Consider the following 18,492-nt stretch of genomic DNA (forward strand, 5'->3'; position numbering starts at 1 on the left):
ACAAAGAAGAAGCCAAAACGCTTAAGGTGTAAAAACACTTTATGATCATGATTTTAAACCCCTTTTTTATGTTAGATCTTGCTTTCTCCAATCACGTGAAATATTCAATTAGCAGTGTTAATTTATGCACCATATATTATCTCTTCAGCACTCATTCTCATTTAATTTATTGCCTAATCTCATTATTAAGTGAAGTGAAATTATAAGAACTTATCATCAAAAGTAACGGCGGGTGATTTCAAGAAAAATAATGGGAAAAAATAAAAATTATGTCGAGGTTGTGATTTAGTCTTGAATGTAGTACTACACCAAGTTTATAACGATGCTAACTATAAATAATTATTAATTATCAAAACACACATATATTTCCGAGGAATTATTATATTAGGCTAAACATAAATCGGGGAAGGTTTACCCTTAGTATCTTGATTAAAGTATTTTTAAATTTAAAATGCAATTCATTACGTTAGGAGTTTTTTTTTTTTTTTCTGAAAAAAAAGTATTTACAGCTACAATAGAAGAATATGCATTAGGCTAGGGGAAAAGATAGACTGCCACTATTTATATATTAATAGTAGTGTTGTAATTATTTATAGGCTATCGAAACCTAAAGATATCTAAACTAGAGAACAAAGCCATGATATATAGATTTATTGAAAGATGGAACAAAAACATTCCAAATTGGGCCCTTTATCTTTCTATCCATGTAGGTCTTACAATTTTCAAGCTATAAAATTTTAAAGAAATTAGGCATGCCACTATTTCCATAATACTAGGTTTTGCCTTATTGTTCTCAATGTTTACTGACATATTTTTATGTCTTTTTCGCATTTAAAAATTAAAATTTCCGGGACCAAAATTTAATACATCGACAGAATAATTTTTATATATGTTCCTACTCATAAATTATTGCTTTTGCATTTAAGAATGTTACCTATTCGTAAATTTTTTTACTTGGATCTTTGTTTTAATGATTTGTTAATAGTTTAGGTCTTATAAACACAATACTAAACAGAGGAGGCTATATATATCAGAAAGAAAAAAAATGGGAATAATATTTAAAAGAATTATAAACAAAATACTAGTAAACATATTGCAATCGTTACTTATTAAAGCCAAAGGTATGTGTATTGAATATTGATATGTAGAGGAACTCATAATAACTCAAGATTATCATTTTACGGGAAACACGGCATTCATATGTCTACATCAATATCCATTTTATGCAGGGTACATTGAAATAATTTTAATACTATTTTTATAAGAGTATTATTCAATGAGTTTCTTGTAAAAAAAATGTCAAATTACAAAATTTATGATTGTTCAGTTGTTCTTTATAGTTCTGAAGATTATTCATTTTTTGTGTTATATTTTTACAATAGTTAAGGGAAGAACGAGGCAATTTGCCCTGTTTACATTATTTTATCTCGAAAATCGAATACCCTTACAAGTAACATTATCATCCTTGCTTATAGTGATAATTTATGTGGCCCATAGTCTGTAGGCCCAATAATCCAGCCCAAGTACCGAACCCATACTTATGCCTGATATGAGCTATCTTAATCTATTTATATAAAAGTCAGTTTTACCCCCCGGAATACACGCTTATATAACTTCGTTTTCCAAAAATAGTCCAGCATTGACCGTGTTATGATTGTTCAACCCTGAATTTCCGTATTCTACTTCATTTTTTTTTTTATGTTTTAACTTGAATTTCCGTATTCTTCTTCTTTGTTCTTTTTATGTTTAAACTTTTTTTTAGAGTGATACTTCCTTCATTCTAGCTAGGAATGATAATTTTTGCGGTACATAAAAACGGGACATAAATACGATGAAATTGATGGATTTTGATAAGGTTTTGTTAGGTTCATTTCCATATTTGGTCGTTCTATAGGAAATCCAATAATTTTGGATTAGCCGATTATGTTTGGGTTGCATTGACTTGAATTGAGATAACATGCTTAAAAACAATATTACTACTATTATTTTAATTTTTTTAAAAAAATTATATTTTAGTTTTATTCCCAGTTCGTGTAACCAGGTTTGAATTGCGCAGATCAAGTTTAATATTATAATTTCTCCATCTCCCAGCTAAGATGATACATTCTCGACCCACGAAATTTTGGAGTATTGTTAAGAGCATCCACAATGCGGCTAGCCGAGCCGCCGCTAGCCCAACCATTGTAACCGGCCGCTGGCGAAAAAAAATTTGGGAGCGTACGATTAACGGCGCAAGCCGCTTAAGGGGCTAGCGATCGCGAGCATCAACCCAATTTTTATTTTTATTTTTTGAAATTTTTTGAAATACTTTTATACGCGATTTTAGTTTCATTTTCATTTGCACCACTTGTTTTAACGAGTTTCTCTCTCTCTAACTTTCGTACAGAGCAACATCGAGCGATGGACAACAACAACGAGTCCCCGGCGACAAGGGTTAAACTCAGGACCCCTGGGTTTGGGGGGGAAATAGGGGGGCGGGGCCCCGCGAAGAAAAAGAGACAGGGGGAAGAGAAGGTGGCGGCGGTCGTCGCAGCCGCTTGACGATACCACCGCACGGGGGAAGTGGCGGACGCATGAAAACGCCGCCCGTCCAAGGCGTGGTTGTTAGCACGATCCTCCGGTTGCGAATCACCGAGAATCGTTAATATGTGGGCTAAGATTAGAGCAGCCTACAAGAGCCCGCCCGCATGGAAAGGACTTCACCGGAGTGCCAAGGCTGGGAACGCACTGGCCGGGGGTTGGCCAATTTTCGGGCTTGTACGCCAATGCCCTCCGCAGCTAGTGGGCGACTGGAGGCCCGCCGAGGATAGCGGAGAGTCCGTCCCAACCCGGGGGTTATAAAGAGTTCACCACTGGAACCCGCTATTCGGGTCAAGGACTCAAAAATTTCCCCGGCGGGGGTCGACGCCTGGGTGGCCAAGAAGCGAAGCGAACTATTCGGCGACAACGGGCAAGAACGGCGGTTCCCACGACCTCCCCGGATACGAAAAGTTCCGTCCTCCCATCGTTGCTGCGCGACCCCCCTCGGGGCCAAGCGGGCGCAATGGCAAAAAACGGATCCTCCCCTATCGCCCAGAGGTCCAAATGGCACCCCCCACCCGGTATACCTTATTCTCCAAAAAATGCGGGCCCCGATGTACAAGGTCTTCCAAGGGAGGGCCGCAACGACCCCGGCGAAGCATGCAGTCGAGGGGATGCCGCGAGGGCACATAGTGGGGCTCGATGCCACCGATGTGGAGGTCCCGGGTGGCGGGAATAGCGCGAGGACGAAAAGGACAACGATGAGGAGTAGAGAGAGGGGTCGTGTTGAAGCCCGTTTTTTTATTATGTACTTTTTTTTATTTAAATAAAATGAATGAATTTTCTCGTTTTCTCGAATTTTATTCCGTAATTTATCAAAAATTTAATTCCGTAAATGTAGTTGTTTTTGAATTATTTTTATTAAATGTTGCCTTATTTGTTTAAAATGATGATGTGGCTAATTTTATCCATGACGGGGCAGGGGAGAGAATGGCCTAAAGCCATTGTGAGCTCTAAGTGTTTGATTTGAGATAGATAATGGGATGTAATAAGTATTAAAATAGAGAGAAAGGAAATGAATATTTTATAAAGTGAGAAAAATTGTGGTGTATTAATTTGGAAGAAAGTTTCCAAAAAAGGAAAAACGTGTCATCTTAAGGAGATGGAGGGAGTACGATTTCATTCGGTAAAAAATAAGGTAAAAACCGTTAGTTGTATAGAACTTAATAGTGTAATATTGTTTTTTAATCTATAAATAAAGGGTTTTGTTGTTATCATGTCGTGTCAACTCATAATATAACATATGTCATAAATAGAAATCTATCGTGGGAGAGTTGTGCTCGGTTGAATGTAAGGTCGGGTCTTGGGTTCGATTTGGCTTATTAGTTAAGTTTCTATTAGGTTGACCCAATAACGCACCATCCGCACGATTTATCACTCTACTTCATTACATGTTAGTTGAGATGTTTCTTTAGGCATAGATCTACAAAAATTGAGTGTATAGATTAAATAGAAAATAGAATAAATAAGAAAAAAGAGTAAAGTGGAATAGAAAATAAAGTTTTTTGTTAAAAAGACAAACACTAACAATCTTGGAATGACCAAAAATGAATATGACTCACTAACTTAGAACATTTAGAACATTAAATAGGGATAACGACGGATCATACATATAAACAAATAAACAAAATTTTTAGAATTATTCTTATTCGATAAAATAAATTCATCTTATAAAATAACTATCAAATACTTATTTTTAGGATTATTTATCCTTATACTTGATATACTACTATCTTTCCGTAAAACATACTAAGACAGAGCATCTCCATTGGGGGAAGGGCCGACCCGCCGATTCCCGGGCGTCCGGTCGCTACCCACCATTGGGAACCAGGCGGCGTTTCAGCTGGATCGGCTAGCCCACGCCGATTCCGGCGCCGCCATGGCTAGCCGATCCTTGCGCCATTTAGCGCCCGATCGGCTAGCGAATCGGCCCACACCATTTTTTTTTAATTTTCGAAACTCTATATATACGCGATGTGCACGTTATTTTCATGTGCACCACTTGTTTTAACGAGTTTCTCTCTCCATCTCTTAATTTCGTACAAGAGCAATAACACGAAATGGAGAACAACAACGACTCTCCTCCAGTGACGAAGGAGTCGAAACTCACTGCATCTCGTGGGAGATGGATGGGGTCCGATGGGCGGGTACTACAATATGTACCCTTGGCCGGATGATGCCGAGGATGGCAGCCGTGGGTAGTAGTATGCCGGGGTGGCAGGGGTGCGACGGGCAGGGGTGTCGGGATGCGGTGATGCCGGGTAGCTGCGGGATGCAGGGGATGCCGGGAGAGGGGGACAATGTCCATCGCCCCGCTTGACTTTTGACTGCTTCTTCCACACATCGACCCCAACGGAGACGCAATACACCGGGTCGAAACTTTTTCCTTATAGGAGTTGGGGATAGATCTCGAGGATCGCGGACTCTCCTATTCAAACAGGGAGAGTAGGTATAGGTCGGGCGCACCAAAGAAGAAGAGGGCAAGGGAAAGGGTGGTCGCAGTCATCGCAGCCGGCGATGACGAGCGTCGGGTAAGGTACGGAGGAAGTGGACGAATGAGGATAACTTCCGCTGTCCAAGGCTTGGGTGAGTGTTTGCGATGATCCCTCCGCAACAATCGAGGGTCATCAACTTGTGGGATAAAATAGTAGCTACATGACACATTGCTCGATGGAAGCCACACAACGGGGAGGAATGCCGGAGCGTAGGACCGAATCGGGTTGCGGTCTCCCGGATTTGCGGGCTTGTACGCCAACCACCTCCGCATGAAGACCGGTGGCCAAACCGACGACGATGTGAGGAGGATGGCATAGGCCGTCTTCCCCTTGAAGGGGGTTTATAAGGAGTTCACCTTCCGGAACCGCTATGAGGTGCTAATGGATTCCGAGAAGTTTCAGCGGGTGTCGATGCCTGGTGGCCAAAGAAGCAACAGCTGAACCTCGCCGATGATTACAGCAGCAGGAGTGGTTCCACGAGCTCCCCGACGATGCTCGAGTTCCCGTCCCCTCCATCGTTACTCGCCGCACTCGCCCGGTTGGTCAAAAGAGGGCGCAACAGGAGCTAGGGCTCCGCCCACGGGTCCCGGAGGTCCCGTGCATCCCCCTGCGCGGCTCGGAGCTGAGCTCTCCCGCCTCGCGCATCAACAAACGCAGGTGAACCCGTGGAAAATCATAGTTGAATGGCGACGGCAACTAACCCGTGGAGAAGGGGTTTCTGCATGATCTCCTCCGAGTATGCGGGCCGATTTGCTGCCGCATGAAGGAGGCGGAGACGTCGGGGACTCGATGCGCGATTTTGGGTTCCCGGGTAGCGGCGACGAGAGTGAGCGGGATGGAGTCTGATGGACGGGTACTACAATATGTACCCTTGGCCACAGATGATGTCGGGGATGGCACAGGGGGTAGTAGTATGCCGGTGTAGCAGGGTGGGCAGGGGGTGCCGGTGAAGCAGTTGTGGCAGCACGGGATCAGGGGATGCCAGGGGTACAACTGGGGAGGACAATGTCTATCGTCCCAGTCTTGACTTTTTGACTTCGTCTTCCCACACATCGACCCTAGTGGAGACTCAATTCACTGGGGATGAAACTTTCTCCGTAGAGGAGTTGTTGCAAGAAGTCGATCAATATGGGGACACTCCCATTCAAATAGGGGGGATTAGGTCGGGGTCGGGCTGCACCGAAGAATAAGAGGGCCAAGGGCAAAGGGGTGGTCGGCGAGTTGTCGTAACCGGCTGATGACGACAAGGTACGAAGGAAGTGGACGGATGAGGAGAACGTTGCGTTGTCCAAGGCTTGGGTGAGTGTTTGCGATGATCCCCTCCAGTCGAACAATCAGAGGATCATCAACTTGTGGGCTAAAATTGCAGCAGCCTACAAGACACATTGCCCGCACTGGAAGCCACACAGCGGGGAGGAGTGCTCGAAGCAGTGGGACCGAATCCGGGCTGTGGTCTCCCGATTTGCGGGGTTGTACGCCAACAACCTCCGCATGAAGACCAGCGGCCAAACTGACGACGATGTCAGGAGGATGGCGGCGACGCAGTTCCCCTTGAAGGGAGTTTATAAGGAGTTCACCTTCTGGAAATGCTATGATGTGTTGATGGATTCTGAGATGTTTCGGGCGGGTGTCGATGCTCAGGATTTCCCGTCCCCTCCATCGTTTACTCATCGCACCCGCCCGGTTGGTCAAAGGATGGCGCAACGGGCTTCTAGGGGAGTCGCCCAGGGGTTCCAGGAGGTCCAGTCGGCATCCCCCTCTAGTGGCAAGTCATCAGCCGAGCTCTCCCACCTCACGCGTCAACAAACGCAGCTGAACATGTAGAAAATCGTAAATCAATGGAAGACGGCAGATGACCCTGTGGAGAAGGGGTTTCTTTTTTAGATCCTTCAGAGTATGCAGGCCGATTTGGTCCTCGCACGTAGGGCCATGGGAGACAAAGGGGACTCAGATACGGCAGATTTGAGGTTCACGGGTAGCGGTGACGGCGGCGGTGAGGAGTGAGACGAGGATCGTGTGTCGAAGTAGGATTGTTTTTTTTTTCTTAATTATGTAAATTTTTTGTACTTTTTTTAATTTAAATAAAATTATCGCATTTTCCGGTATTTGTGTCGTAAATTTAATTCCGTATTTTGCGTGATTGTAATTTATTTGTTTTTATAATTTTGCTGGCCTATGGCTAGGCTATTGCTTGTCCAATTTCTTGTCCTGATGATGTGGCACGCAGTTTCTAGTCCTAGATGATGTGGCAGGAGGAGTTTTTTGGCTAGGCTATTGCTGGCCTAAAGCCATTGGAGATGCTAATACACTAGTGTGGTGATAGTCTTTTAAGTTTTACTCCTCCTCTCTCTCTCATACTTTATCTATTTTTTTTTATCTTTCTTACTTTATCTATTTTTTCTCTTCCTCTCTCTTATTTTATCGATTTCTCATTAAAATTTGCATCATCCACAAAATATAATCTCATTTGTGAGGAATAAATGGACCAAAAATTAGTTTAATTTAAATTTGAATTACTAATACAGTTACATATTATATGCAAGTTATTATCCACTAATTTAACTTTAGCATAAATAAATATAATTATATTTATAATGATTTTAATATTATAAGGAGTAAGTAATTAAATAAGCATGGCTAGTACTAACGGCTTGTTTGATAAGTGATGTGGATATACCTAGGTTGGTTAGTGACCAAGATTCAGGGTCAAAATAGAGAAATATATGATTTTAAAAACACATATTTAATACCTGACTCATGCTAAATTTGCAATAAATATGTCACCCACAAGTGTATGGGGTATGTAGCACGTGGCAAGTTGAAATTATCGATCCTCGAAGACTAAATGCCGGCTTGAGTACTACGATGCAACTTTGAACACTATCTAGACTAATAGAAGGGGTTTTTGGGTTTTTTCTTAACTAAGATCAAAGAACAAGTAAGTAAGTAAGAGCAAAAGGAAATTAAGACAAGAAAAAGGATAGTTTTCACTCAAGTTGGAAAGATAGGGATATTGATCCGTTGGTATGGATCACGGGTGTTCACCTAGGGATCATGCTCATCTAAATGGTCTTATGGGTGGCTAGGAAGGTCGGGTTAATTGGTTAGACCCCCTCTCGGGTGCACCTAACACGTTGATCGGCCTCTAAGGTTGGAGTCTCCTCCCTACACTTCGAAACCAACTCCTACAACCTACGGACCCAAGCCCTCTCTCTAGCTATGTCTCTCTCGAGCACATATAACGCACGGAGTTGTTGGTCATTTAACTATCTAATTAAGCATCTTTCAACGACAATAATTAGAATAAGACATATCAAACTGGTAGCTAATCAATTGGATAATGAATCATAAGACATAGATAAGCATAAATCAAGATTTAGCCCATGAATTCCATACAAACTTCACCAATATCCCTAATAAGAACTTAGCTACTCATAATGGAAGCTAAGACAAAAGAAAATACAAAAACTTCAAAGGAAAACATAGTAGGAAAAGGTAATAGAACTCCCTAATGTAGACTTGATGTTGGGGAGGATCTTTCTTCTTCAATCTCTTGAAGATGGAAGCCTCCTTGCCTTCAATGACTTGTATCTCTCGATTTTTTCTCTCAATTTGTCGTGGGGAAGGTTAGGGTTCTAAATTGAGTTAGAAACCCTTTTATACTCGGAGTGAAAATCAGGACGAATTAGCAAACACCCGGTCGGGTGATTTATAGGTGATAAAACACCCGACCGGGTTTTCTTCCCGAAGCCCGCTATTTTGCAAAACACCCGACCGGGTTTTCCGAGAAATGGAAAACACCCGGTCGGGTTTTCCTCCTGGAGTCCACAAGGCTACTTCAAAACACCCGACCGGGTTTTCCGAGAAATGGAAAACACCCGGTCGGGTTTTCCTCCTGGAGTGGCTACTTCAAAACACCCGACCGGGTTTTCCGAGAAATGGAAAACACCCGGTCGGGTTTTCCTTCTGGAGAACTCCTCGAATTTCAGCTTCGGCTCGTTTCAACCTGTTTTCATCACAAAACTACGACAAACCCATCAACTCACCTAATTAGTGTATATGCGGTGAAAAAACTTGTATTTAACGTCTTAAACCATCAAAAGCACTCTTTAATCACCCATAAAACAAGCCTAAAATATGAGTTTGTCAATACCCCAGTTTGTTGTTTTTCTAATAAACCTCATAGGAAAGTTATGAAATCAAAACTAAATATGCAAGGACAAATTTAACCTAATTAAATTCAATTATTTCCTAAAGTGTCCATGTACATTGACTAGTACCTAATTAAATTCAATTATTTCCTAAAGTGTCCATGTACATTGACCTAGTCAAATCTCTTTTAATTTCCAATATAATCGTGGTAGGAACAAAATAATACTATCACATTTAGCTCTCTTTTTTCCAACCTTATTTCTCACGACAGCTCACTTAATAAGACTGTCACGTAAAGTAGATTTTGGGTGTATGAATTCAAAAACAAACAAAAACTATTGTAGAATAAGTAATGCTTTAATATTTGCACAAAGAAATAGAACAGTGTGCAATTTGGGAGGAAGATAATGATTTGGTGATGAATGAGCACCGAATATAAATTTTGGAAGTGGACTTTGGATTTGCTTGTTCATTTGACGCATGTTTACTTGGAGGAAGAGTTCATACAGGTTTACTTGGAGGAAGAATTGATGCAAAATTTCTTGATGTGGTTGGAGATTGACGCAAGGGTATGAAAGAGAAATTTTAATTTTTCTTTTCTGGGTAAATAAATTGAAGGAGATATATATACTATATCCCGATCAAAATTGTGAGATATATATCGCTATATTTTAATAGCTAATCTGCAGGCTCGGATGGGCCATGGAGATAAAACACAGGCCGAGATGGTAAATTAAATAGGGATAACTGCTCCAAAAAGCATGAACTTTTCAAAAAGTTTGGTATTTCCCACCAACTTAAAATGTTGCACCAAAAATCACGAACTTTGCCGGGTTGTGCAAATTTCCCATCCGACCCGACCCTGTAGTTTTCTGTCAAAAATTTATCCAACGTGGCACAACTCCGGTATGACCTGGCAAATCGTCAATATAACATTTAAAACGACATCGTTTTATTTTTGTTTATTGAACTAAATTAAAAATTAGGAATTCACTCCCTTCCTGCGATTTCACGATTTCACTCTCATCGCGGAGAAGTTTCTCCGTCCATCCCGTCGCGATTTCAACATCAACTGAAAACGAGGTTAGTTTTTTGGAAAGACATTGTCGAATTCATATTTGAATTCGATTTAGGGTTCTATTCGAATCGAATTTCTGGGTTCAATTCCAATGTGGGTTCAATGTGATGCTACTTTTTATGCTGAATTGGAATCGTATATCTATTAGAATTGTGGGTGTAATTGGAATTTGATTTAGGGTGTAATGCTGAATTGTTGGTGTAATGTTGAATTGGGGGAATTTGAATGGTAATTGTATTCCAATTCTGTTGAATTTAGGGTGACAATTCGACTTTGTATGCTGATTTTGGCATGAACATAGATAGTTGAACAAGTTGAATTCGGCCAGATAGTTGAATTGGTTTGCATTTGAGTTTAAATATTTTGCATTGGCCATAAATTTGATGAGCACAAAGAAGTTTGCAGATTTGTTGAGTTAGAATTGAATTGGAGTCTGCCACTGTCCAATAACTATAATTTGAGCATAAATTTGATCTGTTTTGGTTTAGGATGTCCACGTCGTCGTGTAATATGAGCCATGGGAGTTGGCCAATACCAAAAGTCATCGTTTGTAATCACGGAATTGAAGCTGAAATTGTAACATCGAAGACGGATGCCAATCCTGGACGGCGTTTCTATCGGTGCCATATTTGGAAGGAGGATGACTGCAAGTTCTTCCGCTGGATTGATCCATCTTTGTCAACAAATCAAGAGAACTATATGAAAAAATTGAAGATGGAGAGAGATAGCATGGAAAAGGAATTGCAAGCAAGAGTTGCTATGCAGGATATGCTAAAGGAGAAAGTCTGTTCGAAGGAAGTTGAATTTGAATCACTCCAAATGGTGGCTGAAAATTTGCGAAGACAAAACAGGAAATTGAAGTATGTCATTTTGTGTTTATGTGTCGTGGTCTGGCTTCTTATATAGATTATAAGAGTCTAGATTATGTAGTATGGAATTAGGGACTTATGGTGGCAGAAAATGTAATGTTGTGTAATTGTGGCTGAAAATTGTGCCATGCTATGATATTATTTTGCCGTTTTGGTGTAATGGACTAGGGACTTATTTTGTTGTTTCAAGTGTAATGGACTACAGACTAATTTGTTGTTTTGGTGTAATGGAGTAGGGACTTATTAATTCATAATGTGTAAATATCCACCTGGAGCTGGAACAGGGGCTAGCCATGGCTGGAAATTTAGTTGATTATCACCCATAATTAATCTAAAACATAGTAAATCATTCATAAGTTCAGTTGCAAAACTATAAACTAACTGTACATAACTAATTCAAGAATTTTGCAAATATGGAAACATGATACCTGCATGTTGCACTCATTTATAACCTATCACAAATCAGCCTGCCTACGTAGTGAACAAAAATAATCAAGTTTGTTTTTTAATGTCAACAACACATCCCAAATGTCAACAACACATCCCAAATATTACCAAATGTCAACAAAAAATCCCAAATATCTCCAAATGTACCAAACATTACAACACCAAGCAGTTAACAAAATAGAAACAAACAAAGAACATCTTCAAGTTGCACTTTGTTGAGTAGAGCCTACTCCAGCAGTCGGATTTGCTCCAGCGCTTCCTCTTCCTCTACCTCTCCCTCGAACCGTAGTCGATGCTTGTGGCGTCTTACGAGGCCTTCCCTTTTTTGCCTGTTAAAAATTGAAGTATCTCACAATGTATTCAACCAACACACAAATCAATGTATTCAAGTAAAACAAAAACCAACCTTTGGTTTCTCTGCCACATGCACAGTCTCATTCTTGCAACTCCTTGAGTTGTGGCCTTCTTGGAAACAGTTTTGGCAAGTCATGACACATATCTTCCTTAGCTTGTTTGGTCTGGCCGGATCCTTCTCAAATGGGTCCCTCGTCCTAACCTTCTTAGGCCTACCAGGCATCTTCCTAACATGTGGTGGGGTGACTGGAAAACCCTCAGCAACGGGCCATAATTTGACTCCATTCACAGCTGGTAGGCCATATCCATATGCCAACTTATACTTGGTCACAGAAAAGTATTGGTGGACAAATTCATCCACATCCCGCTTAAGGAAGTTAATAGCAGCAATACCATGCAAACAAGGGATGCCCGTTATATCCCACTTCCTACAACCACACTGCCTTTTTGAAGGAGTCACAACAAATCTGTCATCAAAGTGAGTAACTTCGAAATTTCCCCCTAATGCAGGTATTGTCGTGCAATTCCTACTCTCATATACCATTGCATTTATTTTTTTCTTAATTTTTGGACACACTGTTGAACTACTTTCAGCTGCTTCAATCTCTACAGCTTTTCTATACAACCTCTCCATAAGTGTTATTCTCATCTCCTCAAGCATGTCTATTATATGTTTATTTCTAGCCTCCAAAATGTATGCATTGAAACACTCACAGACATTATTGAGAATAGCATCAGAGTATTGTGTGGAGGTGATGAAGGCCTTACAGAATTTACTCGGGTTCCTGTCCATTAAATCAGCAAATGCTTGCCCATCTTCATTCTCTAACTCCTTGCATGCCAAGTCATACTCCTGCATGTAGGTGCTTCTAGCAAGCTTCCAAAAAAGCTGCTTCAGTTTAGGACCCTTGTGAACTTTTTTCCAATTGGCATAGATGTGTCTTGCACAATTTCTATGCTCTGCCAATGGGATAAGCTCCTTGACTGCATTCTCAAGCCCCTACAATCATAAATATTTGTGTAAGTTGTAATTTAAGTATTTAGTTAATGCAAAAGTAAAGTGTCAGTTTAGATCATACCTTTTGCTGATCACTTATAATAGTAACTCCAACTCCTTCACCCAAGTTCAGCTCTTGCACTAGAATGTTAATGAACCAACTCCAACAAACCTCGTTCTCAATTTCAACTACTGCCCAAGCTATAGGATACATTTGATTATTCCCATCAGTTCCCACCGCAGATAACAGTATGCCACCCAAGTAAGTCTTCAAGAAAGCCCCATCCAGTCCAATCACCCTCCTACACCCCTCCTTGAAACCCTTTCTTAAACCACTAAATCCAATGTACATTGACTTGAACACAGCACCTACATCCACATGTACCTCAAACCTACCTTCTTTGTCAGCTCTACTCAACTCAAGTACATAGCTCCTCAACTTGGCATAATGATCTTCCACTGATCCCTTCAACAAATCAATAGCTTTTCTCTTTGAATGGTATAGCTTCCACCTTGTGGCCTCAACAGCATACCTCTGCATTAGATCCCTGCCTAAATCTTTACAACTCATATTTGGTTTAAGCTTAAAGACATGAAAGTATTTTCTAGCAATCCAATTGGATGTAGCAATTTTATTTCTCATTGCCCTAGGACAAGTGTGAACCCCATTCTGATTTTTCATTAAAAAGACTCCTGTCTTCGTCACTCGACTCCCAGATATCATCCATTTACAAGGACTCAAACAACCTGCTTCAAGTTGCTTCTTAGTTGCTCTTTTAAAATGAATTTGCCATCCATTCAACACTGCATTATCTGTCAGTGCGTCTCTAGCTTGGTGCCCATCAATAAATCCCATACCAGCACTGAATGTGAGAACCTTATGATCACATTTTGGATCATACATCACTTTAACATGTCGTTGTCTAGATCGTCTCCCTTCATCTTCAAAATCAGTGGAATCAGAGTAAATATCATCCTCTTCAGAATTTTCATATTCAGACACATAATCACTCTTTTGTCCTCCATTGACTATCCCCTGGAACATCTCATCAGTTATTACAAAGGGCTTCTTTCTCTCTTTCATCTTCTTTCTGCATTGTGCATATTCTTCATCCTCAGACACTAGCTCATCGGCTTCCATTTCATCATCAGTCTCCTCATCATCAGTTGATGGTATATAACTGCCATCACAATCACTCTCATTCTCACCTTCTCCCAAAACCTCATTACCTGATCCAACTCCCTCATGTCCAAGACCACTCAAATTGTTCTCCACAGAACCACTCATATTATTCTTCTCCACAGAACTACTCATATTCTCCTCTACAGATTCACTCAAACTCTTACTCCCACCTTCACCAGCATTATTATCCACAGTTGTGGCCATTGTCTTACTCACAGATTCACTCATCTTCTTATTAAATGTTTCACTATCATGCTTCTTAGTAGACTTGACCACCCTCTCACTACCACTTCTACCTCTACCAAACGATATAGCAACACTCTTACTAACACTTTCAACAAGCCTCTTCTCCACTGATTGAACCACATTTTCTCCCACATTTTTTTCAATCACAGTCTTACCCTTGCTCGTAGAAGTGTTATTTCTAATTTTTGTGGCAGATTCAAAGTGACTCTTTTCAACCACACTCTTACTATTTTTTTCAACCTTTTCCACTACCCTTTCTCCCATTCCCACACTCCCACCAACAACATATATGCTACACATTCTGTTAAAACTAACACTTAGATTAGCAGATAGCATCTCCATCACCTCCTTATCACTTTTTATATCTACGTGGGTTGCTGACGTAGAATTTACAAAGGTGAGTTTGCTCCATGTGTGAATCCCTATATTATTCAATTCCTCAACCAAGTCAAAATACCCAAATCTATCTGGGTCTAGATCACTTGCCTGAGCCATTCCACCACCAATGTATTTCTGAAACTTGCCATTTGGAATGAAATGTCCTCCATGATGAATATAGAGGCCAAAAACGTCGTCTCTGAACAAATTCAAATTCCAGATTTAGAAACTGTACACAAACTATATTTATCACAAATGTAAAAAAGAAATGAGATACTTGGCAGGAGAGCTGATCAAACTATATTCAATGAAGCTGAATTACAGAATGCACTTAGTCCCCTCAAAGGGGTCACTGCTATCCATGATTAAATGTAGTAGGAGTACTTTGTTCAGTGAAGCTGAATTACAGAATACACTTAGTCCCCTCAAAGGGGTCACTGCTACCCATGATTAAATATAGTAGGAGTATGTAAGTTTCATGATGACACTGATATAATTAATTTTTGCATACTGCAATTTATGATCTATTAGTGATGCATCCATTTATTCTGGCACCTACTGACATTTTCCTATGGAGGGACAAGAAACTAAGATTTGAAAGTGGAAACAAAGAAGAAACTAAAGTAAACAAAAATGCCTCTCAAAAGTCATACTTCCAGATTCATACGATGCAAACACATATTTAGTAAACAAACAGTAAAGTGGAAACAAAGAAGAAACTAAAGTAAACAAAAAACCGGTGAATCAACTTCCAGATTCATACAATTCAAATTGAGAAAACTGAATCGAGCAATCTGAGTACAATTGAGCAACGAATTTAAAACGAAATGCATAACTTACGGAGTTGGCGGCGCCATCGGAGGTTGCGGTCGCCGTCGCCGTCGCCGTCGCGGTTGCCGTCACAGTCGAGGTCGCCGCCGCTGAGCAGAAGATAAGATTCAGAAGTTGAAGTTTAATTTTTGATGTTAGGGTTTTCTTGATTTTTGTCTTAGTCGTTTTTGCATCTTCCAATTCCAATTTGGGGGTGGGTGAAAGGGGGGTTATGTTAGAAGAATTTTTTTAAAATTTTTTTATTTATTTATTCCATGTCATTGTACATATCAGCATCCACGTCACCATCCACGTCAGACATATACACACGTCAGCAATCTACTTCGCCGGAAAACCCGACTTGGGAAATCGGAGCACGTTGGCAAAGTTCGTGATTTTTGGTGCAACATTTTAAGTTGGTGGGAAATACCAAACTTTTTGGAAAGTTCATGCTTTTTGGAGCAGTTATCCCTTTTTAATATTATGTAATGATGTAATTTTTTATTTTATTTGAATTATTCGCAATGTCTAATTAATAAAATAAAAAGATTTTATGTCGCACATAGCGCGCGTGGGCTAACACTAGTTCCTTATAATGCGCCAACTTTATCCATTCAACTAGGAGAATTAATTCATTTGTAAGAAATTCATTAATCGAGAGATTACATGTATATAACCATAATCTACTTTACTCCAATTATGCAAGAGTGCATTTTAATCTAAGGCACATAATCTTTAAAACTTTACCTTTTACCTCGACATAGCTTACTAGTTAAATAATTCTAACCTCAAATATTATTTATAATAATCATAAAAGTTGGGCTAGACCAACGCTAACGTTTAAAGAAAGGCTTGGGCTCTACTACCTTAATTTATAAAGGGTCAATTCCATGTAGTAAAGAATAAATAAAAGAGGCCCAAACTTAAATAATTTAAATTCCAATCTTTTAACCCAAAAGAAATAAAGATGAAACCCTACTAAAATCATACTCCCTCTGCGCCTCCTTCCCTCCCCCAACGCCTCTCTCTCAACTCCCTCCGTCCGACTGGAAAACAGCCGCTGTTCCGGTCACCGCCGCCGCGCCGCCATTGCTTGGGAGGTAAGATTATCTCACTTTTAGTTTCGTAAAAACAAGCTTCTAAATTTTGAATTTTTACTTAAAATTTCCAGGAATTAAAAGGGATTGAAAACACATTGAAGAGGATCGAGAGGAGTCGTCCTTTGCCGGATTTCGCTACCACCGCCAATCTGCCGGATGGCAGGACTCCAGCCAAGTTATGTTTTTCTTACTCCTTTAGTTAAATTCTTAATTAGGTGGCTTCATATATTTGTGATTCAAGAGGCTAAGATTTTTCTATTTATGCATAAAAGTTGAGAATACTAAGCATGCTTGTGTATTGGGTTTTGGGACAGAGATAATTGATGGCATGCTTTTAAGAAAGAATTTTGGTAGGAACTTACTTAGAAGATGAGAAAAGCTTGCTGAATGAACAATATGCAACTCTCCTCTCCCCTCCTTGCTAGCTAGACTCTTGAAGCACTTTCCTCTAAACTTGAATGTGTGGAAGCATGGATTTTTGTGGGTGAAAAAGATACATTTATGCGATGAAGCCGATGAGTGGTTGTGATGGGAAAAAGGTTGATAGGAGTGATCTATTTATAGTGGATTTCTTATCGTGTGATCTTGAATGTGGCGACAAGATTCATAAAGCTCTTCTCCTCAAATTCTTCATACTCATCATGGTGTTGGAGACTTTTATTCCTCTGATTCCAATTAGCTCACTATTCTAATTAACTCACTGTTGGAGCATGCGTGGGAGGGGTTTGTTCTTGCAAGATTTTGAAAGGTGGTAATACGCGCAAGCTTTGTTGTTACTACCAAGAGAATGGTGTCAAAGTTGTTTTATGGACTATTTATTCTTTGACTAAGTGAGGAAGGAGAGTGTAGGAGTACTTTATCTTCTAGTATGACAAGCTCATTTCTGCAGGACATGGTTTGGAAGAAAAAGTGGGCATTCAAGACTAAATCCGAGAAGTTCCATAATGTCTATTGCAAAGTACTCCCTCCGTCCCATAAAAGTTTAGACAAAACTTTTGGGCACAGAGATTAAGAATTTATATTAAATAAATAGGAGAGATGAAAAAAGTAGGAAAGATAAGAGAGAGTAAAGTAATTGATGGAATAAAGTAAGAGTGTTAGATGTTTTGTCTTTAGTTAAAAAAGGAAATGACTCAACTTTATTGGGACGGACTAAAAAGGAATACGACTCAACTTTTATGGGACGGAGGGAGTATTAGAGATATTAGAGAGTTGAATAAATATATTCACATGTATAGCTAGTGTATTACTCATGTTGTAAGGCAAAGAGTACTATCTCATATCTCGTATATGTACATGGACACTTAATATTCTTCTACTTTACTTGCACTTTAATAAATTATTTCTTGACTTCTTGTACTTACCATTCTAGCAAGCTTCCTTTCTCACATCTTAGTAATTAATTTTTTCTCAACATAGATAAAAGATGTAAAGCAAGCAAACATAGTAGTTTAATGTACTACTTCACTTACCATTCACTTATCATGCAAAACTATTATTACCTCTAAAAATAAATGTGGATGTTACATCTGCTATGACATGTGGCTTATTATTATGATCACATGTAAATTTTAGTGAAATTATTTGAAATTTTGAGAAAATCAAGACATGTTTTCACGAAAAATAGTGCAAAAATATTTTTCCTGTGCCTAATTCCCAAAAAAACATTGAACATTTTAATTTGAAATTGACATGCATAAAAATACCACAAGATACTTTTTCTAATTATATTTTCCAAAATTTTAATTTATTTTTCCACCAAATATTTATTTAAAATTTCTTCACTAATTTACAATTGCATAA

At 39.7% G+C, this 18,492-nt stretch overlaps 1 protein-coding gene and 1 long non-coding RNA gene across 2 annotated transcripts; one reads left to right on the forward strand and one right to left on the reverse strand.

The window, feature by feature from the left end:
- Positions 1-10,203: 10,203 nt before the first annotated feature.
- LOC125199605 lies at positions 10,204-11,334 on the forward strand. The gene is made up of 2 exons (XR_007172607.1): positions 10,204-10,310; positions 10,794-11,334. It is a non-coding gene; the product is annotated as an uncharacterized LOC125199605 (long non-coding RNA).
- A 487-nt stretch (positions 11,335-11,821) lies between these two features.
- LOC125199600 lies at positions 11,822-16,044 on the reverse strand. Its single transcript, XM_048097574.1, has 4 exons — positions 15,620-16,044; positions 13,055-14,978; positions 12,028-12,975; positions 11,822-11,950 (listed from the first exon to the last, which is right to left on the reverse strand). The coding sequence occupies exons 1-4, from the start codon at positions 15,634-15,636 to the stop codon at positions 11,822-11,824; spliced, it is 3,018 nt and encodes a 1,005-aa protein (XP_047953531.1). The 5' UTR covers positions 15,637-16,044.
- Positions 16,045-18,492: the final 2,448 nt, after the last annotated feature.

This window comes from Salvia hispanica, unplaced genomic scaffold (assembly GCF_023119035.1).
Source record: "Salvia hispanica cultivar TCC Black 2014 unplaced genomic scaffold, UniMelb_Shisp_WGS_1.0 HiC_scaffold_581, whole genome shotgun sequence".
Lineage (NCBI taxonomy): Eukaryota > Viridiplantae > Streptophyta > Magnoliopsida > Lamiales > Lamiaceae > Salvia > Salvia hispanica.

Bases quoted from the DNA above. Each gene is read 5' to 3' on its own strand.
- LOC125199600 (XM_048097574.1), bottom strand. The intron at 12,976-13,054 runs GTATGATCTAAA...TTATGATTGTAG, and splicing joins TTATAAGTGATCAGCAAAAG to GGGCTTGAGAATGCAGTCAA. The intron at 11,951-12,027 runs GTTGGTTTTTGT...AATTTTTAACAG, and splicing joins ATGTGGCAGAGAAACCAAAG to GCAAAAAAGGGAAGGCCTCG.